The 26,822-nt window shown below is 34.2% G+C and overlaps 1 protein-coding gene across 3 annotated transcripts in view; it reads right to left on the bottom strand.

Moving 5' to 3' along the window:
- The window catches only part of LOC129748982 (serine/threonine-protein phosphatase 6 regulatory ankyrin repeat subunit B), a 205,757-nt gene that overhangs the window by 153,634 nt on the left and 25,301 nt on the right, over positions 1 to 26,822 (bottom strand). For all 3 annotated transcript variants that reach the window (XM_055743795.1, XM_055743794.1, XM_055743796.1), the window contains exon 3: positions 10,219 to 10,320. In XM_055743795.1, coding sequence (XP_055599770.1) covers positions 10,219 to 10,320 — 102 coding nt within the window. The remainder of the gene's footprint in view (positions 1 to 10,218; positions 10,321 to 26,822) is intronic.

Below are 26,822 nucleotides of genomic sequence, written 5' to 3' on the forward strand. Positions count from 1 at the left end.
TTCGACGAGCGGTGGGCGAAATGCGGGGCACGATTTTCAACAGATCCAGTAAACTTATCTGCTTTTCCGATGACATTGATATAGTCGGCAGATCATCTGCGGCGGTGGAGGAGATCTACCGCAAACTGAAACGCGAAGCAGGAAGGATTGGGTTGATGATTAATACGTCCAAGACGAAGCTGGCCTGCGGATCCGAGACCGACCGAACCCGCTTGTCCAGTAATAACAAGGTCACAGTCTTTAGCTCAGTCGTGTATTGTAATATGACTTCTTTTCAGCTCAATTTTGAAGTAGCTAGACTTATTTTGAAGTGACAAAGTGTTCGCATAAAGGGTGGTACGGTCAAAATTTGGTCAAAGGAAATCGCGTGTAAATCGGTGAAATCGTTTATTTAAAAAATCAAATTAAATTTCTTTTTCAAGTTTAATAAGTATTAAATTCAGGAAAAATATTCAGTTAGGCTTCCGCTTTTCCAAATCCGAATTGCCGGGCCTTACGCTTAACCCCTGCCATCAGATTTTGTACAGCAACCTTGTCCACCTTCTTCGCCGCAGAAAGCCAGTTTGCCTTGAAATGCTGCTCGTCCTTAGCAGTTTTTTTGGTCTTCTTTAGGTTCCGCTTGACAATAGCCCAGTATTTCTTAAATGGGCGGAGCTCTGGCGTGTTGGGAGGGTTCTTGTCCTTGGGAACCACCTGCAAGTTGTTGGCGGCGTACCACTCCATGGCCTTTTTACCGTAATGGCAAGGTGTCAAACCCGGCCTAAACAGTAAGAACAACCGTGTTTCTTCAGGAAAGGCAGCAGACGTTTATTCAAACACTCTGTCACGTAAATTTCTTGGTTGACAGTCCCGGAAGCTATGAAAATGCTGCTTTTCAAGCCACAGGTACAGATGGCTTGCCAAACCAGCTATTTCTTCGCGAACTTTGACAGTTTCATATGCTTGAAAATATCTGCTACCTTTCCCCTTTCTTTTGCCGTATAAAACTCCTGTCCCGTAAGCTGCTTGTAGTCGGCTTTGACGTAGGTTTCGTCGTCCATTACCACGCAGTCAAACTTCGTCAGCATCGTCGTGTACAGCCTTCGGGATCGCGCTTTGGCCGTCGTGTTTTGTTTATCATCGCGATTTGGAGTCACTATCTTCTAGTAAGTCGATAGTCCGGCTCGTTTTTTGGCTCGATGCACGGTTGTAGACGATACATCCAGATTATTTGTGGCATCTCGGGAGAGAGGTTAGGGTTTTTCACTTGAAACTACCGGCAACTCTCTTTGTCGTCTCAGCGGCTTCCGGTTTTCGATATTCCCCCCGATCCAGACTTCCTGGCTGTCGACAAACGTTCCCCAAAAACTTTAATTACATTTGTAACGGTTGATTTGCCAACTTTTAGCTATTTTGCCAGCTTTGCATGCGAGTTAGTCGGATTTTCGCGATGCGCGAGCAAAATTTTGATACGCTGCTCTTCTTCCTTGGACGGCATTTTGACAACTGAAGAATGAGTTCCAAAATCAAAATAGGAGCAACATTCTTTACACACACACTTCATCAAAATGAGGGGTGTTCCGGATTTTGAAATGCAAAATTGAAAGAAATACGTCAAGTTGATATTGACCAAATTTTGACCGTATCACCCTTTAAATTGTTAAACTACTTCTAACCAGTTTCAAAAGCACTACAAAAATGGAGATTCATGTTGTGATTTGATAAATCTTTTTTGTGCACAAAACAGAAAAAAATTAACAACATTTTTAAGTGAAGGTCGTATAGTGTCTCAGCCTGAAGTCCAAGGTTAAAGAGTAGAAATTCTCATAGAAAATTGATCATGAATATTTCCCAACATTTCAATTCCTTGGTAGCTAGGATGGGAAGTCACGAAATCTCAGCCAAGGTCAAGAAAGAATTTGCCAGCCGTAATCGGTTCACAAAATGTTAATTCCCCTCGGCATTTATCATTCCACCTAATGTCTCGGCACGGTATAAAAACACGAAATCACCGACTCAATATTTCACCAAATAAAGTGCTCAACTGCCTGGCTAGCTTGCTTGCTAAAGGCGATAAAACGCGATTTTTACAAATACAAACATTCCTCCTGCTTCGCCGTTTGACATTGACGCCAATAAGCATCTCTAATGACCATCTGATGACGGATGGAATGGCGCGAAGGAGTAGAAAAATCGACCTGTTATCAGCAGTCAGCCGGTCAGTAATCGGAATTTCCACTCCGGCTTCTACGAAGAAGGAGTAGAAGAAAAATTCGGCTCCCAGAGTTAGATTTCGGGAGCCAAAACAAAACTACAAATTAACCCTGAAAGATTTTCCCACCCACGCACGGGTCTGGGTGGGAAAGTGTGAGGTTATGATTCGTGCGAAGAGTTGTTGATATTAACTTACACCGGGTGGTGGTGACCAGTCGGAAAACTCGGGTATGAGTTTGCCTTTGCAGGTGTTTTGATATTTGTTTCTTACATTGTAACCTACACTTGCGTTCGAGTGTTTGTATAGGTGTTATGGAGAGTTCTCCGCAAAAGGGAAAAAAACTCATATAATTGAGGTAAACTTGATTTTGGGTTGCTCTCGTGTCGGAATCTAGTTCAAGTTTCAAGAAGTAGAAAAAAGCACCTAACGGGGTCATGGCCTCTCAGTGAAAAGATAGAGTTATTCCTTTTTTCATTTCTCCAGCCCAACACTTCAGACTATCGCAATTCCATCATACAATTTTTCAAGCCGGGTCAAGTTTGACGAAGCGTGATAAAGAACACGCTTTGTGTTGCTTTTAGAGGTTGGTTTTTTTTATCTACGGTTGTATATAAGTTTGTTTTATTAGCCCAATACTATTCAGAGTTGACTGGAAAATGTCTTCTAAACAGTGTGAAATATCATAAAATCGATGTGTTCATGAGAAAAATCTAGCTAACTGATTTAAATTCATTGTTTAATATGAATCTCATCACACATAAAATACAGGAATTTAGGTACATGACGCGTAAAGATGTTTGAGAGTATCCTTGTTGAAAAAGAGTTCGAAAGGAGCAAAAATTATCAGTTTTGAATCAATTTCATCAAAACTTTTTTCGCCACATAGCTTGTTTATAAAATTGTCAGGTTAGCAAATATTTGGAATTTTTTTTCCCAACAAGCAACACAAAGGCGTTTAAATTATAAGTCAAATACCTATTCAAAAACCTAAAAAAAGGAACAAATGAAAACTTTCAAGAAAATTACAAAAAGCATCAGCTATAACAAGAATTCATAAGCATTAAGAAATAACTACCGCAGAAAAAAAAAACAAAGAAAATGTCAAGCAGAAATTAAACAAACAAAAAAAACTAAGAACATAACCACCAAAAAGAAAATACTGAAAAAATAATCAAATTGGCAAAAATGACAAAAATGGCAAACAATGATACAAAATTTAAAAAATATTACAAAAAACGACAAAAGCGTTAAAATATTACAAAATGACAAAACATAACAAACATAACAGAAAAAAAACAACAAAAATCAATAAACCTGCCGAAACATCAAAAATGAGAAAAAAGTGACAAAAAAAACTACTAAACCAAAAAAAACTTGAAATTACAAAACAAAAATACAAAAATCACCAAAAATTCAAAAAAAAAAAAGAAGAAACGTGAAAAAAAAAATTACTCAAAAATGCAAAAAATTACCAAAAAAATTTCAAATAAAAATTACAAAAAAAAAATACAAAACAGGCAGAAAAACAAAAATTAAATAAAAGTAACAAACATGACAAAAATGACAAAAATGACAAAAATGACAAAAATGACAAAAATGACAAAAATGACAAAAATGACAAAAATGACAAAAATGACAAAAATGACAAAAATGACAAAAATGACAAAAATGACGAAAATGACAAAAATGACAAAAATGACAAAAATGACAAAAATGACAAAAAAGACAAAAATGACAAAAATGACAAAAATGACAAAAATGACAAAAATGACAAAAATGACAAAAATGACAAAAATGACAAAAATGACAAAAATGACAAAAATGACAAAAATGACAAAAATGACAAAAATGACAAAAATGACAAAATTGACAAAAATGACAAAAATGACAAAAATGACAAAAATGACAAAAATGACAAAAATGACAAAAATGACAAAAATGACAAAAATGACAAAAATGACAAAAATGACAAAAATGACAAAAATGACAAAAATGACAAAAATGACAAAAATGACAAAAATGACAAAAATGACAAAAATGACAAAAATGACAAAAATGACAAAAATGACAAAAATGACAAAAATGACAAAAATGACAAAAATGACAAAAATGACAAAAATGACAAAAATGACAAAAATGACAAAAATGACAAAAATGACAAAAATGACAAAAATGACAAAAATGACAAAAATGACAAAAATGACAAAAATGACAAAAATGACAAAAATGACAAAAATGACAAAAATGACAAAAATGACAAAAATGACAGAAATGACAAAAATGACAAAAATGACAAAAATGACAAAAATGACAAAAATGACAAAAATGACAAAAATGACAAAAATGACAAAAATGACAAAAATGACAAAAATGACAAAAATGACAAAAATGACAAAAATGACAAAAATGACAAAAATGACAAAAATGACAAAAATGACAAAAATGACAAAAATGACAAAAATGACAAAAATGACAAAAATGACAAAAATGACAAAAATGACAAAAATGACAAAAATGACAAAAATGACAAAAATGACAAAAATGACAAAAATGACAAAAATGACAAAAATGACAAAAATGACAAAAATGACAAAAATGACAAAAATGACAAAAATGACAAAAATGACAAAAATGACAAAAATGACAAAAATGACAAAAATGACAAAAATGACAAAAATGACAAAAATGACAAAAATGACAAAAATGACAAAAATGACAAAAATGACAAAAATGACAAAAATGACAAAAATGACAAAAATGACAAAAATGACAAAAATGACAAAAATGACAAAAATGACAAAAATGACAAAAATGACAAAAATGACAAAAATGACAAAAATGACAAAAATGACAAAAATGACAAAAATGACAAAAATGACAAAAATGACAAAAATGACAAAAATGACAAAAATGACAAAAATGACAAAAATGACAAAAATGACAAAAATGACAAAAATGACAAAAATGACAAAAATGACAAAAATGACAAAAATGACAAAAATGACAAAAATGACAAAAATGACAAAAATGACAAAAATGACAAAAATGACAAAAATGACAAAAATGACAAAAATGACAAAAATGACAAAAATGACAAAAATGACAAAAATGACAAAAATGACAAAAATGACAAAAATGACAAAAATGACAAAAATGACAAAAATGACAAAAATGACAAAAATGACAAAAATGACAAAAATGACAAAAATGACAAAAATGACAAAAATGACAAAAATGACAAAAATGACAAAAATGACAAAAATGACAAAAATGACAAAAAATGACAAAAATGACAAAAATGACAAAAATGACAAAAATGACAAAAATGACAAAAATGACAAAAATGACAAAAATGACAAAAATGACAAAAATGACAAAAATGACAAAAATGACAAAAATGACAAAAATGACAAAAATGACAAAAATGACAAAAATGACAAAAATGACAAAAATTACAAAAATGACAAAAATGACAAAAATGACAAAAATGACAAAAATGACAAAAATGACAAAAATGACAAAAATGACAAAAATGACAAAAATGACAAAAATGACAAAAATGACAAAAATGACAAAAATGACAAAAATGACAAAAATGACAAAAATGACAAAAATGACAAAAATGACAAAAATGACAAAAATGACAAAAATGACAAAAATGACAAAAATGACAAAAATGACAAAAATGACAAAAATGACAAAAATGACAAAAATGACAAAAATGACAAAAATGACAAAAATGACAAAAATGACAAAAATGACAAAAATGACAAAAATGACAAAAATGACAAAAATGACAAAAATGACAAAAATGACAAAAATGACAAAAATGACAAAAATGACAAAAATGACAAAAATGACAAAAATGACAAAAATGACAAAAATGACAAAAATGACAAAAATGACAAAAATGACAAAAATGACAAAAATGACAAAAATGACAAAAATGACAAAAATGACAAAAATGACAAAAATGACAAAAATGACAAAAATGACAAAAATGACAAAAATGACAAAAATGACAAAAATGACAAAAATGACAAAAATGACAAAAATGACAAAAATGACAAAAATGACAAAAATGACAAAAATGACAAAAATGACAAAAATGACAAAAATGACAAAATGACAAAAATGACAAAAATGAGAAAATTGACAAAAATGACAAAAATGACAAAAATGACAAAAATGACAAAAATGACAAAAATGACAAAAATGACAAAAATGACAAAAATGACAAAAATGACAAAAATGACAAAAATGACAAAAATGACAAAAATGACAAAAATGACAAAAATGACAGAAATGACAAAAATGACAAAAATGACAAAAATGACAAAAATGACAAAAATGACAAAAATGACAAAAATGACAAAAATGACAAAAATGACAAAAATGACAAAAATGACAAAAATGACAAAAATGACAAAAATGACAAAAATGACAAAAATGACAAAAATGACAAAAATGACAAAAATGACAAAAATGACAAAAATGACAAAAATGACAAAAATGACAAAAATGACAAAAATGACAAAAATGACAAAAATGACAAAAATGACAAAAATGACAAAAATGACAAAAAATTGAAAAAAGACAAAATGCCAAAACTGACAAAAAGTGACCAAAATGGACAAAAAATGACAGAAAATGACAAAAAAATTACAAAAAAAGACACAAAAATTACTAAAAATGACATAAAAATAAAATAAAATGACAAAAATGACAAAAAAAAATTACGAAAAATGACAAAAAAAAAACATGACATGACAAAAAAAGACAAAAATGACAAAAGATCACAAAAAATCACAAAAAATGTCAAATAATGACAAAAAACTCCAAAAAATGACAAAATATAACCAAAGTCGAAAAAAAATTGACAAAACAAAAAATTACAGAAATGCCAAACAATGATAACAAATGTTACAAAATGATATTAAATGATAAAAAATGATAAAAAAATTATAAAAAATGACATAAAATGACGAAAAATGACAAAAATGACAAAAAATGACAAAAAAAAGATAAAAATGACAAAAAACTACAAGAAAGACAAAAAATGACAAAACATGACTAAAAGGACAAGACATGTCAAAAATGACAAAATCAAACATATATATGAAAATAATTAAAAATAGTTGCAAAAATGACTAAAAATGACAAAAAATAACAAAAAAATTCTAAAAAATAACAAAAATAAAAAAAAAATGACAAAATAAACAATTAAGACCAATTATGGCAAAAAAAAAATTAAATAAAATAAATATGATTAACAAATTAAGAAATCGTTAAAAATTACAAAAAAAAAAATTCAAAAAATTACGAAAATATAACAAAAAACACAAAACTTTACAAAAATTACAAAAATTACAAAAAAAATCAAAAAAAATACAGAAAATAACAAAAAATTCAAAAAATTACGAAAAATCACAAAGAACTACAAAAAATACTTAAATTATCAGCCACTATATGAAATTTCAAAATATTTAAAAATATTACAAAAAATTACAAAAGTTTACAAAATATTGCAAAATAATAAAATAGCAGAAAATTACAAAAAATACAAAAAAAATGACAAAATTTCACAAACAATCACAAAATTTAACATAAAAAAATGAAATGTAACCAAAAATTAAAAAAAAAATGACAATATATGACGAAGTTAAAAAAAATGACAATATATGACATGAACTGGTAGAAAATGTCAAAATATGCCAAAAATGCCAAACCAGACAGAAAATTATTATAAAAGACAAAAATGTCATAAAATGACAAAAAAATAAATCAACAATTTACACAAAATAAATTACAAATTACAAAAAAAAATAAAAAATATATAAACAATAAATAAAATAAAATAACAAAAAATCACGAAAGTAACATGAAATAACAAAATTTACAACCAAAATTTAAAAAACAACTTCAAAAGCTGACAGAAAAATCACGAAAATGACAAAAAAGTTACAAAAATGACAAAAACTTTTAAATATGACAAAAATTGACAAAAAATTACAAGAAATGACAAAAAATTACAAAAAATGATAAAACCTTACAAAACATGACAAAAATCACAAAAAAATGACTAAAAATCAGAAAAAACCACAAAAAAATGATAAAAAAATGATAAATAAATGGCAAAAAATGATAAATAAATCGCAAAAAATGTCGAAAAATGACAAAAAATTACTTAAAATTACTAAAACGGCAAAAAATGACAAAATTAACAAAAATTGACAAACAAATTAGAAAAATGACAAAAATCACAAAGAAAATAACGATAAATGATGAAAAATTACAAAAATCACAAAAAAAAATGACAAAAAATTACAAAAATTTATTAAAAAAGACAAAATATAACAAAAAATGAAAAAAAAATAAAAAAAAAGATAACAAAAATTGACAAATTATAACTATTGACCTCATTTTAAAGAGTGACACGAAATAACAAAAAATTACAAAAAAAAAAAATATAAAGGAAGACAAAAGATGACAAAAAATGAAGAAAAATAAAAATAGAGAAAAAATTGACAAAAAAAATTAAAAAAACTGAACACATTTTAAAGAATGGCGAAAAATGACAAGAACTTTCAAAAATAACAAAAGGTAACAAATATTTACAGAAAAAAAGTTCAAAACTTAAAATAAATTTAAAAATGAATAAAAAAAAAATAAAATGTGTAATGAAAAAAATTACAAAATGATAAAAATGGTGAAAAAGTTACAAAAATTTACAAAAAATTAAAATTAAAAGCAAAAAAAATGACAAAAGAAGACTGACAGTCCAATGACAGTGAGCAATGACCAATGAGTGGCGAAAATAACTTAAAATTACTGAAAATAAAACATGATGTAACATGAAAATATTACAAAAATGAAAAAAATTGAAAAACACATGAAAAAAATATAAAAAGTTACAAAAATAACAAAAATGACAAAATGAGCAAAAAAACTACAAAAACTCAAATCAACTCAATAAATGACAAAAAATGACGACAGATTTTCAAAATGACGATCGGCAAAAATATCAAAAATAAAACTAACAGAATTTATTTGACGAGAAGAATAGCTCTTAAACTGCGTGAAAGCAAAACTGAAATAATTAGGCATACGACAGCTTTGAAATATTAAATAATGATTCAATATTAAATCGAAACTATTTAAAAAATATTTCACAAATCAGAAATAACTACAACATGACACTAAACCAAAACAAAAATGTTATTAAACAAGAGCGAAAATGTTTCTAATAAACTCTGATATAACCTCAACACTATTTTATTCCCAATCACAAAAAACGATGACAAATTCACAAAATCGTCACAAGGAAAAGATCTTAATTGCCAAATCCTTTGCAAAAAATTTGAATAAAATTGAGTAGAAACAACTTAATCATCTAAATCATCAAATTATAATTTGTTTTTATCAAACTCACAAATCATTGAAATGTAATTAAAATAGACTTCAAAATAAATTATTATTCAAGACAAAAATTTGACATTTATGCTGATACGAGTAAAAATAATCAAATTAACTCTTAATGGCCCAAATTCATAAAAAAAATAGTGTTTCTAATGTGCAACGTTCGTTTTTTTAAATTCCCAATTTAATCGGTTGGAGTGTTATTTTGAAATGCTTTGACTCAGTTTGGCTCAGGCCAACAAATTATACTATCTTAAACAAATCGGGTGCTAAAAGAGTAGCATTTGACAGAAACATTACTGAAATAGTCCAAAAATTGTCCTGAACCACCCCATTTTACGATTTCCGATACATAGATAGAAACAAATTCAATGGAAAAAGCTTTACAAAAACGACAGAAAGACAATGCGAAACGAAGAAAAAATATTGCAACTGATTATTCGAAATCAAATTTCTATACCTACATCAAAACAGAATATCAAAACTATAGAACTCAATGCCGTATTTCTCGATTAACAAATGACACTTTATAAAAAATAAACAGAAATTGGTATTTATTCTGAAAAACATAGACAATAGCCTAGTTCTTATTTCAGCCAACTTACGTTATTTCTCGCTCCAACGTCCGATCCAAGATCTATAAGCCTATCTATGATTGGTGTCCGGTTATCCTTAACGGCCAACATCAGCGGGGTGTTTCCGGTGGCCTGCAAATCAGAGAGAGAAAAAACAGAACAGAACATGATTAAGAATAATGATGCAAGATTTCGATCAAAATTAGGTCAACAGGCTTCGACAAAAGCTTCGTACTTCTAAACGAGGTTTAAAAACTGCTACAAGTCATTTCCTGTCGCTGCCGGTGACTCAACGGCAATCTCAGTGAGGGGTTTCTTTTCTTTCAGCTTTTTCAAGTTTGTCAACCCTTGACCAGTAGAGGTTAAAAATTCCTTATTAACACGCATGACCATTTAGATGTGAATTATCTTCAAGAAGGTAATGTTATACTTTCTCCTCATGTCAGGTAATGAGAACCAAAAACGATTTTCCCGAAAATAACTCAACCATTTAAGGGTTAACGAGTAAATTGGCCGGTGGTCCGGCAAGTGGGAAGTCTTTGATTCAAGGAAGCAAAAGCAAAAGGACGGTTTTCTCCCCGTCCCTCTAAGATGTTGATACCATTCTGTCCAGTTGAGGCCGTATCTTGATGGCCCACATCTGGGCAGCATGGCATGGAACCTTCCGCTGATTGTTGTTCTCATGCTCAGCATTTTGCTAATGGCGGAAAATTATGTGTAATACAGTGTACAGTAGTGAGAGCGTGGAAACAGTCAGTATACTGCAATGTTCAAGTCATGCAAACTTCGCCGAATCATTCGGCTGTAGATAAAGAAAACAAAAAAAAATAATTTGAAGGAATTGAAATACGAAAAACTCTCATCTTCTATTAAGACACATTTGATACAAAAAAAAAATCAAAATAGGTAATTTCGAAATTGAAATATTTAACCATTAACATTTATATTTCCTGTTTATCTATATACTGCCTTAAACTTGAACTTAAACTTTTGCTGTAAATCGAAGTAATTCTTTTAATTGATAATGGATAACCTTGAAAACTGTTGATTTAATCAAAAACAATTTACCTTGGAAGTAAATTGTACTTAGCAATCAGCAACATGTTTTAGGTAAATAATACCGTTGCGGTGTCACGTTATTCTTAGAAGAAAAAAAGCTAATACACACTATCAACGTGACTTGAGGTTGGTCATTTGCTGAAATTGCGGAAAATTCACAGGAAATGGGTAACATGCATGAACAAAGCGATAAAAGCCATGAACCGAGGGGTTTTCCCATGGTCGAAACTGTTGAGATGATTTCTCATCGCGGATGAAGTCATCCGACTTGATTTAAGTGTTTTTGTGAGTAATTGGAAAGAGGACACAATATTTGAAGGATTTTTAACACATAAACAACAACAAACTTTAACACTAAAAATGTAGCGAATATTCGACGACGAATACCACCAAAAAACCTTTAAGACGCATATTCAGTTAACTGAATAGATGAGCCAAGTATTCGTCCGAATAGGTCTAATATGTCGAATGATAATTTGAAACGTCTTAGTCAAACATCTTAGGTATAACCATGTACCTTTCACCGAAAATCGTACTGAAGATATACTTTGATTATCGTTTATTCCAGATTTTTTTTGTATCAATTTGGGATTGCCGATAAATAAAACCAAAGACGAAATAAGCCAAATGTGATAAGGGTTATTCAGGCTTATTCACATGATTTGTTAAATTAAGTATAAAAAAACCCATTTTTTTTTAAATTTTAGTATTTGTCCCAAAAACGATTTTAAGATTGAATTGGAAAAGAACATATAACTTAGTTCTTTTAGAATGCGGACAGTTACGAATGCGTGTATCTCAAAAACCATTCGTTCGATCTTAATACTTTCTATGAAGAAAATAAAGATAATCTTAAGATTATTCATGGAAAAATTTGAAAAAAAAAAAAATTCATCGTTTTTTGTTAGAAAAAAATCTATTTTTTTTTTCTTGGTACCTCCCATCGGCCGGGACACACTTTTTTCAGTCATGATAATAATCAGTTCTTCAAACTTATACTTTGTCTAATCTGTTTTTAGTTGGCTACATCCTCCTCTTTCCATTTCTGCTAGTTTTTGGAACAATACTTCTCTTTTGAAAGAAACTGAGGGCAATTTAGTGGTTGAAGCTGTTTCGAAATTAACTAAATTTGATTATTTTTTAATGGATTTTAAAGTGTTTTAATGGAATTTCAGCTGGCAAAATCTGACAAAAACGAATTAATACCATCATGAGGTTAAACTTAAACAATAATCGATTAGTATAGATCGTAGGTTGCAAAAGGTATATGAAGATTACTCTTTTAGGGCTTATAAAAAAGCTCAAACTGAAGTTTTCGCTTGGAAATTGTGGTTTTTTTTTCAAAAGAGCAGAATTTTGGCAAATCATTGAATTTTTAGAAAAACAACAACAAAATACATACTTTGATATGCTTGGGACCTTGCCACGAGCTCTGCAACTAGCAAAAATTTGTTGTTTGTGGTTAGGTTTGAATGACTCATTACTAGGCAACATTTTCAGCTTATTGGGATAAAAATTTGGAACCGTAGTTGCTGATTTTGTGCTTCACTTTAATGCTTGATTTGAACTTTGTAGAAACTTTTGACAGTGTTTGCATACTTTTCCACCACTCACACACAGTAATTCTTTGAATAATCAACGGTTTTGTCAACTATCGACTTGATAATGACGGATTTTCAAGGAAACTGTGCAAAATTGTTTTTTTCTTTTTCTCTTACATCGTTAATATCTCAAAACGCGTAAATTTTGGCAAAAAAGCTCTTATAGTAGTTTTTACAGGCAGCAAAATGCTGTCAAAATTTTGAATGTCCTATTACAAGAGAACGAGCTATTACCGAAAGAAAGTGTCCCATTTCTAAAGGAACTAAGCTTTAAATATTTTTGCTGATGAGGCTTAAGGTTAAGGATCATCGTTCTGTTAAACAACTATTTTGAAGTTATCTTGCTCAAATTCGACCTTCGATATCAGATATGACATTTTAAACAGCTTAGACCCTGTTTCGACATGTTTTGTTCCAAATTTTACTGGAAACACGAACTAGAAGCGATAATGTTACCGTTTGTTTATTTGTCTATTTGAATTAAAATCATCAGACAAAGGTGTCTTGATGATCTACTTAATATTATTAGTACATTACATGATACTTTTCTTAATTTCTCAATTGATCACTTAAACAAGATTCAATACGACGTTTAAAAGTTGAAGTGGAAACATTGATGTCGAAGACATTACACCCAAAATAATTTAGAAATGATTTATACGCGATTTTTCACGTAAACTTAGCTTTTGTGGCATCACATCGATTCTATGTGTTCTTTGTAGTTACTACTGTTCTTCCATATAACCGTCACATGAATTTTACGTAAATTATAGATGGATAGGTTTGAATAATTTTTTTTTTGAAATTCAAGCCTGTGGTAGTAATTTCTATTGGAAAAGGGAATTTTCGTCAGTTAGCTAACTTGATTTTGGTTGGATGCGGCAGCTCAAGAGCATTCAGCGTCGGGAGACAAACAGTACACCACACAGGACATCCTGCGGGTCCCAAATACAAATCCGAGCCTCGGGAGCAAGGTGGTAAGTGTGAATTGCCTTCCTGTTGGAATTTAATTCAATATAAGGGGGGAGTAGGGTCTAACACTTTAAAAAAATCGATTTTTTTATTTTTTTTATTTTCTTATTGTAAAACATTTCAAGAATGTTGTGTCAAATTTTCAAGTCAATCGAAGCATAACTGTAGAAACTATAGGCCTTTTTCTCCTCTTATCTAATACTGCAAGAATTCTAGAGCAGAAACTTCAAACGCGTTTTTATCGAAAGCACATTTTTAAAGTCAGTGGACATCGTCATTTGAAAACTACTTCACCGATTCTTTTCAAATTTGGAACATATTTTCTACATATAAAATACCAGACCCCAACGATTTTCTTTTTATGTTTTTTTTTACTTTGGGGAGATTATACAGATAAAAAATGGCAGTTTTTTTCGTAAAAAATCGTAGTTTTACTTCAAACAGCCACAAAAATTTCATAAAAAAAATTTAAAGTTAAATAAAATCGATGGGGTTCAGAAAAACATCTATTAAAAATATATTGCTCTGATTTTTTTACTTCAGATGATTCTGTGCTGAGATACAGTGTCTACCGCAAATCCTGTTTTCTAAAAGGCATCCTCGAAAGTGCTCCGTCACCGGCTCATTTTTCAATATTTTTCTACGAAAAAATTACTAAATGTTCTTTTAACAATGCTTTGTATAATGCAAAAAATTTTAATACATTTGTTTGAACGATAGCTCTAAAAAAATTCGTGAAAATTGTGTTTTTTTTTACCCGTTAGACCCTACTCCCCCCTTAAGCTGTTCTTTGTGAAATTTCCATCTTCGGAGAAAACTTCTAGAAACCCGTGGAAAATACAAGGAAGGGCCATGAGAAGAAACCTAAGCACCACATCGGCCCGGATGGACGTTTGATCCTAACAAGGTAAATTATTTATCATTTTGATGATTCTATTTTTGATTATTAAATATTTTCCATTTCTTACAGGATTCCACAAGCCAACTCACTGGAAAGAAGTTCCACAATTGTGTTTTTATCAAATCGTGAAGTTAGTGTAGTGCCAGTGTGATGAATGATCTTGAAATAAATTTTATTTATGATGAAATTCAATTTGTTTTCATTTTATTTTCAAAAGCCGAAACAAAAAAATAGTAGACAGGATCCAAAAATCATTTCGATACTCATAACACGTAGAACGCACTGAAATTTCACGTAAGTTGCACGTGACGTTCATAGAAAAATTCCTATTAGGGAAGCGTTTACTTATTTTTTTCGTCGAAAAAAGTGAAGATCAATTGGATAAAAATTATGTAGTATTTCACGTAGCAGCGACGCTTTTGGGTGTATAATAACGTTAAAAGCATATTTTTGCAGAACGAAGAGGGTCGTTGCTGCCATAGCTCGTGCTTCTGGATTCCAGAGAGAGCCAGTTTCTATTACGCAAGGTTCTTTCTGGAGCATAAATATCACAGCGAGAAAGTAGCCAGGAGCAGTCAATTACGAAGCATCTTAGCCACAAACAGTGATTGACCGATGGAACGACGATCCGACAGCGTATGAAGTCCAAGCAGGGCACAACGATGAGCGTATGGTGGTAAATTTAAAGGATTCTCCCAAGGTAGCTCACGAAGAGCGTAACGCACGAACCGACGTTAGATGGCTTCAAACGCGCTTTCCATGAAGCTTCAAAAAGCCACCATACTAGGTTCGCAGATTCCAAAATCGATCACACCAGGCAGCAATACAGAGCTCGCAAGCACACTGGATCAGTGAATTCTTTGCTCAAACGTATAATAAATCCCAGCATTCGGTTTGCCTTTTCGAATACCACAAAGTAATGACGTCATATGACTGTCCAACAAATTGCCAAGATGCTTTATCTCCTCAACACGATCCTCCTCAACTGCTCGCCCCGTATATCGTAATTATGCATGAAAAGATTTTTCCTACGCCCAAACGTGATAATACAGCACTTCGCAACGTTCAAAACAAGTAAATTATTACGGTACCAACTGACGACTGCGTCCAAGAAGCGTTGCAATTCATGACAATCAGCTTGACTGTTTATGAAAAAAAATATTTTCAGGTCTTCTGCGTACAAGAGAACTCCACATCCAATCAGCACCAAGTTGATGTCGTAACAAAAAATAAAGGACCCAAATTGCTGCCTTGAGGTACCCCAGACTTTGAAATAAAGTCCGAGGATTCAGCAGAACCTATGTTTACAGCCAATCGCCGATCCGTTAGGTAGCTTCTGATCCACACACATAATCGTTCGGAAAATCCCAATCTAACCAATTTTTTCAGTAAAATGTCATGGTTTACAGATTCAAATGCCGCTGAAATAATGGTATAAATCGCGTCAATTTGCTTGCCACCATCCATGTTTGATATGCATAAGGATGTTAAAACCATCAGGTTTGAAGTTACCGAGAGTTTAGGAAAAAAATCCATGGTGGTTCTCAGAAATCCAGTTCCGGCAGGCCGAAAACATGACATCGTTGACTATCCTCTCAAATATCTTCGAGCAGGCAGCTAGCAATGTGACGCCTCGATAGTTAACAACATCTTGTTTGTCATCTTTTTTGTGCACTGGGCTTATAAACGATTTTTTCCAGCTGTAGAGACTGATTAAAAGTAATATAGATCAATATTAGTTATTTGACCGTTCGCCGAATACTACTATTCGGTACATCTCTGATACCCTTGCCTTGTTATGAATATCCACCGAAAGGCAGAAAAAAGCTTCGGTTTAAAGCTGTCGGGTGGAGTTTTCGCAGGGTACTTTTTTTGGTTAAGCCAACAGGAACAAATTAATTCCTGTGTCAAATTCTATCTTCCCCTTGTAGTTCTGTGGAATCTGTGGAATTAAAGATTTACTTTGTGATCCACACTTACTAACTAACTTAATAGGGAGAACTGGCACCCCTGGCTCAAGCTGAAAGTGTTTTTTTAGTATCAGTTTTTATAAAGCCGATTTTCAGGTGTTAAATATGTGCTTTTGATAAATAATTTCATTTGGAGCGTTGCTGAAGTGTTTGTGCTACTGACGGTTATGGAGGTATAGGTAAAATTGTCGCAGATAACAGGTAATTTAAGAATTCTTATTTTTCGATTTTGCAATGGTTGTGTGATGACGCGTCAGTGCATGGTGGTTCTAAAACATTCCACTAGTGACATACAGATGTCACTAGTAGAGTTTTAAAAAGGTTCGCGTACTTTGTGCTACCGACATCTAGTGAGTAATTTTGTTTTTGTGCTAGCGCTATCTAGGGAATGATTTTTTAAAATGTGTTAGATATGTGATAAAAATGATAAAACTATTTGTTTTTCAAGATAAAGAGATTGAAACACATTTGTCATAAAACGCAAACAAAATTCAAAAATCGTTTATCCTGAATCAAGTTAACATAATTCTGTGCGCGCGTGTGTGTGTGTGTTAGCGTGGTGAAAATTGACGTGATTAGGTTCGTTCGGTCGTCGGTGTTAATAAATAAAGTGTATTAATGCTGCTGGAGCAAGAGAGCAACAATGGTGATTTCCTCCTCCGTTCAGTTGCTTGCGAAAAGTGTACATCAGGCAAGCGAGGCGCGATCGGATGCGTTTTTTCTTTCCTTTCTTTTCCTCTTTCTCTCCCCGTTTGCATAATGCGTTAGAACGTTTTTGCTCGTTAGGTCGTTCTTGCTCTTCTCGTTTTAAACGCGTGAAAAACTTCGGTGAGTTGCACCGGCGCCAAGTGCATTATACGTGTATGACAATGTCACGTTAGGACGTTTTGCTCTGCTCATATTAAGCGCGCGATAAAATTGTGCATTGTAAGTGTATGGCAATGCCGCGTTAGGACGTTTTGCTCTCCTCGTCATAAACGCGCGGTAAAATTCGGTGAGTTGCACCGGTGCTAAGTACATTGTATGTGTATGACAATGCCACGTTAGGACGTATTTGCTCTAAATAAAAACGCGATGAACTCGATAGTGTGCGACGCGACGAACATTAAATATTTAACTTTGCTTTGATCACATCCCTTCCCAAAGGGAATCCAGATCTAATTTACCTTCCCCACTGACAAACCACCCTTCCTGTGACGACCGTGGAGATTTAGAGGTGTATTCGGTCTCTAGTAGCAACGGAAGTCGAACTAACAATCCTTCCCTTTCCCCGATGAACCGTAAGGACGTGGCCGGCGCCGTTATTGACCATATAAGATAAGGAACCTTCGAAACGTGTACACAGAAAATGGTAAGCTAATCCCAAGCCCCATTTATTTGGATCTATGTACAATTTTGATGGTTCTTGTCAATCACGGAGAAGCAACTACTGAAATGTACGGTTTATCTAAGCTCAAGCTCAAGCTCACACTTACTAACTAACTTAATAGTCCCGCATCGATTCTGCGGCGCATAGGGCCGTGGTAAAAGACCTCCACTGTTGACGATCCGGAGCCGTCGTCTTCACTTCGTCCCAGTCAAGATTCTCGTCGACAGTTCGGATTTCAGCGGCTAGGCTTAGCCGCCACGAGTTTCTGGGTCTGCCTCTTCTTGGATGACCTTCTGGATTCCAATCTAGCGCCTCTCTGCAAATCTCGTTTTCATCTTTTCACAGCGTGTGCCCAATCCATCTCCACTTACGTTCCCGAATCTCGATTTCTAGCGCATTTTGATGACACCGGCGATGTAGTTCCTTAATCGAGAACCAGTTGCCAGGCCACCAAGCGCGGATGATATTCCGTAGGCAGCGGTTTACAAATACTTGCAGTTTTCGCGACGTCACTGCATATGTGCACCAAGTTTCGCACCCGTACAGTTATACGAATTTGATGTTTGAGTTGAAGATTCGAATTTTCGTTCGTAGAGAGATCTGGCAGGACCGCCAGATGTTTCGGAGACTCGCAAATGCAAAACGGACTTTTCTGATCCAAGTTTCGATGTCTTTCCTGGTACCACCATCAGGCGTTATCTGGCTACCAAGATAATGGAAGCACTCCACTTTCTCAACTTGTTGACCTGTGACCAACTACCATGAAACTGGAGGGATTTCCTGTGATGATCTCCATCGACTTGGTCTTTCCGACATTGACTTTGAGACCTGCTGCATTGGAACTTGCGGTGAGGTCGTCGAGTTTGCTCTGCATGTCCGATTGTGTTTGGGCGAGCAAAACAATATCGTCTGCCAGGTCAAGGTCGTTCAGTTGATCCATTGTTGAAGGATTCCACGGCAATCCTCGGTTCGGTGCACAGTCAATCGATCCAGTCAGAATCTCATCCATTACTATTAGAAAAATTAGTGATGATAAAATACATCCTTGTCTCACTCCAGCAGTTACCGGGATTGGTTCAGACAAGACACCATCGTACAAGACCTTGCACGAAAATGCCTCGTATTGTGCTTCGATGAGATGGACTAGTTTATCTGGTACTCCTCTACGCCTTAGAGCCGCCCAGATGTTTTCATGGTTAAGTCGGTCGAACGAACACCAGAAGAAGAGAGTCCTGGAATTCGTTGATTTGTTTTACTATGCTTCGTAGCGTTTTGATGTGGTCCACGCATGATCGTCCGGATCGGAATCCAACTTGATGCCGTCGGATTGTAGCGTCGATTTTCTCCTGAATCCTGTTCAGGATCACTTTGCAGAGTACTTCGAGGGTTGTACAGATCAACGTTATGTTATGTCGCCAGTTACCGCACTCTGTAAGGTCTTCTTTCTTCGGGACCTTTACGGGGATACACTGCAGTATCCCAGATGTCAGCAAAAAGACGGTGCAACATTTATGCTGACAAGGCAGGGTCGGCATTCACCATTGCAGCAGGGATGCAATCGATACTAGGTGCTTTGTTGGATTTCATGTTTTTGATTGCCGCTTCTATTGCAGCCAGCGTTGGCGCTTCCGAGTTGACGCCATTTATGCGACTTACTGTTGGCGCTTCAAGCTCTTCAGGCTCTGTTGGTCATCGCTATTCGTGACTCGGAAGAGTTGTTCGAAGTGCTCAGTCCATCGTTTGAGCTGATCTGTTCGATCGATCAATAACTAACCTGCTCGGTCTTTCAGCGGCATTCTTGCATTAGTCCTTACACCACTAAGGCGGCGAGAAATGTAATAAAGTAATCGTATATCTCCATTGGCGGCGGCTCTTTCTCCTTCTTCGGCTAGGGAGTTTGTCCATGCGCTCATGTCTCGTCTACAAGCTCGTTTAACTGCCTTTTCCAGCTCCGCATATCGTAAGCGGGCGGCTGCTTTGGCTGACCCGGTACATGCCTGCTCAATTCCGACTTTCGCCTTTCTCCGATCATCGATCATCCTCCAGGCTTCATCCGACATCCATTCACTTTTTCTTCCACAGACTTTATCGAGAGTACCGTGGTTCATCGTGATGAAGGCATTCTTGATTCTACACCACTGTTCTTCGACTGTTCCGTTTTCGGCAGTTTCGAGGCTCGGGATTCTAGCTGTTCAACGTATGCCCTTTTCACCTCTGGATTTTCCAACTGGTAGATGTTGTATCAACATCCGAGTTTCTCCTCTCGCCGCTGGAAACACGCGCTAAAATTACTGCAATTGGTGCTTTATGCGTTATGACATCGCAAATATATCAAAAAGTATAAATTTTAAAACGTTTTAATTTGATCTTTCATTAAAAAAAAGTTTATTGCAACTTTTCTTAGTACGGTGAAAATCGTACGGTTTGTAAATTAAAAAATAACTGGTGAAAACAATATTTTTCTGACTATGTCAATTTGATGTCCAATCAAATCAGTCCTTAAAACTGTTTATGTACAAGCGGCATGATTATCTGTGAATATTAAGTTTTAAGAAGCCATTTAAGTTGAAAAGTGTAGCATAATGCCCCAGTTGACGGTATATTTTGATTCTGATTTCACCACATCGTCATAATTTTTTTTTAACGAAACCAAGTTTTAAGATTACTGGATGCTAATGATTTTACTTTCAAAAAAATACCAACCTAGAATTACAGATTGAGTTCGTCGTATATAGAAAGCATTCCAGATTTATACCATACGAAAACCAATTTATTTATTTATTGTTTATTGTTTATTGTTTATTGCTTATTGTTGCTTTTAAATCATCTGACATAGTTGTCTTAATGATAAAACTTAATTTAAGGTTACATAAATAAATTGCTCGAGCGATGATTTTTCAACTATTATTTCTCAATTCGTTTCTTAGATAAGCTTCAATACGACGTTTAAAGGTTGTGGTACATACATTGAAGTCGAAAAGCGTTTAAAATCGTAGGAAGCTAATTTTTGCAGACCGTAAAGGGTCGTTACTACCATACCGCGTACTTCTTGATTCTAATGAAAGCCAGTCTCGATTTCGAAGAGCTCTTTCTGGAGTATAGATATTACAGCGAGATAGCAACCATGAACAGTCGATTTCATTTCGTAAAACCTTCGCCACGAACAGTGATTGGTCGATGGCATGACGATCCGAGAGTGTGTGAAGACCCAGTAAAGCACAACGCTGAGCATACGGTGGCAGGTTGAGAGGATTCTCCCGAGGCAACTCCCGAAGAGCATATCGCACAAATCTTCTTTGAATTGCTTCAAAACGTGCAATCCATACAGCTTCAAATGGCCACCAAACAAGGCTTGCAGATTCTAATGTTGAACGATCCAAACAGCAGTATAGAGCTCGCAGGCTGGCAGGATCAGTAAATTCATTGCTCAAACGAATTATAAATCCCAGCATCCGGTTAGCTTTTTCAATAGAAGCAGAGTAGTGCTGCTTAAAAGGCATATGACTGTCTAAAATAACATCAAGATCCTTTATTCGGTCTACACGATGTAATTGTTCGCCAACAATCTTATAATCGTACAAGAAAGGTTGTTTCCTGCGTCCAAATGTTATGATACAACACTTAGCAACACTCAAAACCAGAGAGTTGACAGCACATCAGTTCACTACTGTATCAAGGTATTGTTGTAATTTGTAGCAATCAGCAAGACTGTTTATGATCAGAAATATTTTCAGATCATCCGCATACATGATTACTCCAGATCCAGCAAGAAGCGTGTTTATATCATTGCAGAACAGCGTGAACAATAATGGTCCCAAATTACTACCTTGTGGTACCCCTGCACTCGGATTGAATTCTGTTGATTCAGTGCAGCCAATTCTGACAGCTAAACGACGGTTTGTTAGGTTGCTCCTGATCCATATACGCAGTCTTTCCGAAAATCCTAAACGACGTAATTTTCTGAGCAATATTTCGTGATTCACTGAATCAAACGCGGCTGTAATATCCGTATATTTAGCATCAATTTGCTTTCCGCCATCGATATTGGATAAACATAATGAGGTAAAAACTGTCAAGTTTGAGGTTACTGATCGTTTGGGAAAAAATCCATGCTGATTTTCAGAAATCCAATTCCGGCACGCTGTAAACATTACATCATTGACGATCCTCTATAAAACCTTCGAGCAGGCAGCAAGCGACTTGACACCTCGATAATTACTCACATCCTGTTTGTCACCTTTTTTAAACACAGGGCTCATGAATGATCTTTTCCAGATGTCAGGAAATTTTTGTTGATCGAAGGACTGATTAAATATGTGAGTTAGAGGTTTTACTAGTATGGCGCTACATCTTTTCAAAACGCACGAAGGTATTCCGTCTTTTCCGGCTGAGGTAGAAAACTTCAAATTGTTGATAGCATCAAGAACCATTTCTTCAGTAATCGCAAAGATGTCGAGGTCTAACACATCTCTGGGTAAAAGAGTGACGGCTGCATTGATTTGATCTGTACTTAACGAATGCATCGGAAAAACACTGGAAAAATGACTGGCAAAGAGGTTACATTTCTCAGCAGAAGATTTGGCAGTTCTGTCTTTCAAATGAAGCATCGCTGGTAGACCAGACTCCTTTCTTTTATTGTTAACAAACTTCCAGAACATTTTTGGATTGCGGCGAAGCTTAGATTGCGTGAGATCCAAATAACGACGGTAGCAAAAACGATTGTTGATCCGATATCTTCTGGTGGCATCATTTAGTTTCATTTTGATAAACGGACAGCGGTAGCTACTAAACTGTCGTAACCATTTTAATCAAAGCAGTTTTAACCGTTTTAGTCGAATATTTGTTCAAGGAGGTCGGAGCGGAGGCCGAACCAGCGGTACAGAATTATCGAAAACTTCAGTCATAATGGAGCAGAATGTACTCACAGCCATATCTACATCAGTACATCTTTGGAGAATCGTCCAGTCAATTTCAGATAGCGCTCGGTTCATTAACTCAAAATCAGCACAACAGATATTACGAGCAGATGCATCGAATTCATCAACAAAACCTACAGGATTATACATTATGAGCAAAATAAAAAAAAATATCCTGGTATCGTTAAAAAAAAAATTCTGATCTGCCTGGATATGTTCATATTTCTCGCATTATCGAACGATCTTCTCAAAGTAATAAAAAAAAAACATTTTTAACACATAATACGGCAAAATTCGATTTTTCAAAGGTTTTCAAAAGATCCATCCATAACAAGATTTTAATCAAAACAAACGTATGCATTTCGTCTAATTGATAAAAAAAAAATAGACCTGAAAAAAGTACCGTAAACTGGGGGGTCTTTGATCACCGGGGTAACTTTGATCAGCATGAAATTTTTGCAGATAATCATCATCAACTAAGTCTGAAGTTCAAATATCTGAAAACTGTTTCTATGTTTGAAAGTCTATGAATTGAGATTCCTATTCCTGTGTCCCTACTGAATTGAGATTCAAATAGCCTAAATTTGGTTTTTAGTTGTAGCATTTTTTTTATATTAATTAAAATGTAGTCCTGAGTTTGCTTTCCGCCTTCGTCGGTATCGGACGGTTTTTTCTTTCTCTCGATATTGAGACTAAAGGCAAATGATAAGTTTTTTTCTAAGTGGTGTTAGACTACCGATTTGCTCGCGATGAGCCCATCGCCCGGGGATTATCCCGGTAGGACTGTTCCGGAATGGTTAGACCGCCAGAACCTACACGGTCGACTGTACTATCTTATCCTGAAAGCTGCGGAAGGACACGAGCTGCCCAAAAATCCCTTTGTGATATCTCGATTTATCGCGGATCATGTTGGGACTATTGAAGGAGGTTTTGTTGAGCGCAAGAATAACTGGTACGTGTTGAAAGTAAGGAATAAGGACCAAATAAGGCTGCTTGCTAAATTAACCCATATGAGTGGTACCCCGATTTTTATTGGGCGTCATCCTCATTTAAACCAAAGAAAATTTGTAGTAACTTGTAGAGAAGTGGATGGTATGAAAAATGAGGAATTACAAACCGAATTAGCACCACAAAAAATCATAGACGTTAGACGTATCACCAAAAAAACAGCTTCAGGGATCGTAGACACACCTACACTGATACTAACAATAAACAGCACAATTATTCCAGAGTTTATTAACTTCGGTTTACTAAGAGTTCGTACCCGTCCATACTACTCACAACCCCTGCTCTGTCGTCAATGCTTAAAATATGGTCATCCAAAAAATAAATGCCAACAAAAGACACGTACTTGTAAAAAATGCTCCAAGATCCACGAGAACGAAGAAGAAAACTGTACTTCTTCAAGCTATTGCCACAATTGCAAAGGAAATCATGGTCCTATCGACAGATGTTGCCCTTTGTGGGTAGCTGAAACGGCAGCGATAAAAATAAGCACCGACCAAAATGTACCTATTGCCACAGCCCGACGAATGATCCAAACCAACAGCAGCAGCACGAGCTACGCGCAAGTAGCTAAACAGAACGTTGTCCAGCCGAATGATAAAACAACACCCCGAACCGAAAATCTACCACCGCAACAATCGAACCAACAGCAGCAACAACGAGAAGAAAACCAACAGCAGATCAGTCAACAGAAACGCACGAGGATAGAAAACACCGCATCACATCAACGACCATCAGCCGAAGCTCCAAAGGCAACTCAAAATTTGGAGCTCGAATCGCCCCCCAGGAAACGAAACCCCGCCTTGCCTCAGCCCTCAACTCATGTACCTTCAACTCGTGAAGGTGCACTTGATGTTGAGCTTAACACTGAACCCAATTCTATCCCTCCAGGAGGAGCTCGAGCAACTCGCAGTCGATCACGAATCGACATCAAAAAGTGATTTTGTTCTTCCTACCCTTCCCCAATCCCCTTACCCTTTCCTTGTACTCCTCATTTAATATTAAGTGGAAACCCTCGGCACAAAAATACTGTAAAAGTAAACGGCCTTAATAAATACATATTTGAAGAATAAAAAAAAAAAATAAAATGTAGTTTTAAAGTTTTAGAATATCTGTTTTTTCGATGACTCACAACAAACATCTATCCTGATAAAATGATAGCATTTAGAAGCAAATGGGTTGTTTTATGAATGTTAAACTTTTTCCTTGGTATAGGTAAAGTTTTAAAGTAATTTTTAAAGATATTGTATGATAATTTTTGGATATTTAAAAGAAAAACGGACATTTACTAAATGGCTAAAAACCCTATCAAATGGTTAAGTTTCAATTCAAAAAAAAGAACATAGGAACAGTGGGAGGACCTGGGAAATTGCATGAAGGTAGAATTGCATTTGTTTTTGAGGCCAAAAAATATTGAGGAATGTTTATAATTTTTGCTCCTAAATGTATGCAGCAACATCGTCCATCTTTTGAGTATATTTGTTTTTGAAAGAAAACGTTGAAAAATTTAATTTAGTAAAAAAAATTACTTTTATCGATGTTTTTAACCTTCTGTGCTATTTGGCATCAAAACAAAAATTTTAAAGATGTTGAGATACGTAAAAACCATAGTGATCAATGTTACCCCGAAACATGAAACCTGGTTTTGTAACAACCATTTAGTTATAAACACTAATGTCGTTTGAATAATCTGCTATCAATAATCATGTTTTATACTCCTTACCTCAGTAAGTATTTTAAGAAATGTTTAGTGTTACAAAAAAGCAACCCGTTCCAAAATATTCGAAAATGAATTCATAAAGTGATCAATGTTACCCAAGTTTACGGTACTCAAATAAGTTCGCGCGTGTCTTTACACATCTTGGTAGAAACAAAAGTGTGATTGTTTTGATCCCAACCATCACTCAGCGGTACATTCGAAAAGGACGAATACGGCGGTTGATTTAGATTTAAAGAAATAATCATTCAGCTAAACACAAAAACAATGAACATTTACTATTTAAAAAAAAAAACAAATTAACCATAGCACAATAACCCATTTCGTCCCGATGAAAAAACTGTACGTCAGTGTTTTTTTTTTGTGTAAATTCGTGACACAGACTCAATTTTTCATTTATGAAGCGAGCGATTGTTTTTAAGTATCATATGAAAATTCCATGTTTATGCATGTCAATCAATAAACGCAGACTAGAAAAATAAGACTAGACTAGACTAGAATAATAAGTGTTTTCAGTTAAATTAACGGTCAGCAAGAAGGTAAGAAAAACTTATTATTTTATCATTATGAACTCACAGATTCTCGATAAAATTTATTGACAAAAACGAAAATTTTGGGGTTTCGTTTTTTTTTTTTTCATTTATATAAACTTTCTTCGAATTCGATGGCTCTTTAAATTTCTTAGTCACTTGCCATAACAAAGGATTACGTGATGCACGAGGAAGCAAAATATGCAAATTTTTAGTGTATTGTGCTAAAAATGGAACCCAGTCACGAAGTTTAGTAGGTCACTAATTACATACGCTGGAAGTGCACCGCCTCATGAAGCGAAGAACCAAAATGGTCAAGAAGTCCGTTAATCTTCACAAAATTAGGTCTGCAAGTCTTTTAACCGTTCCTAGGAACACCGCATTGTGTGAGCATCAATTATAAAATTTTACAGCATTTGAATCGGTCGATGTTCAGTGCTATGAATCGGACAACTTGGCCCTGGAGCTGCACCATTCAAATGTCAAAAAGTGTTATGGAACATGGCGCTGCTCGAAGGTTTCCGCTAATGCGTGTATTGATAAAGTGGTCACTTGTCAAAGTTCACTCGGAACAGAAATAGGAAATTCAAATTT

The sequence above is a fragment of the Uranotaenia lowii genome, chromosome 2 (genome assembly GCF_029784155.1).
Source record: "Uranotaenia lowii strain MFRU-FL chromosome 2, ASM2978415v1, whole genome shotgun sequence".
NCBI lineage: Eukaryota > Metazoa > Arthropoda > Insecta > Diptera > Culicidae > Uranotaenia > Uranotaenia lowii.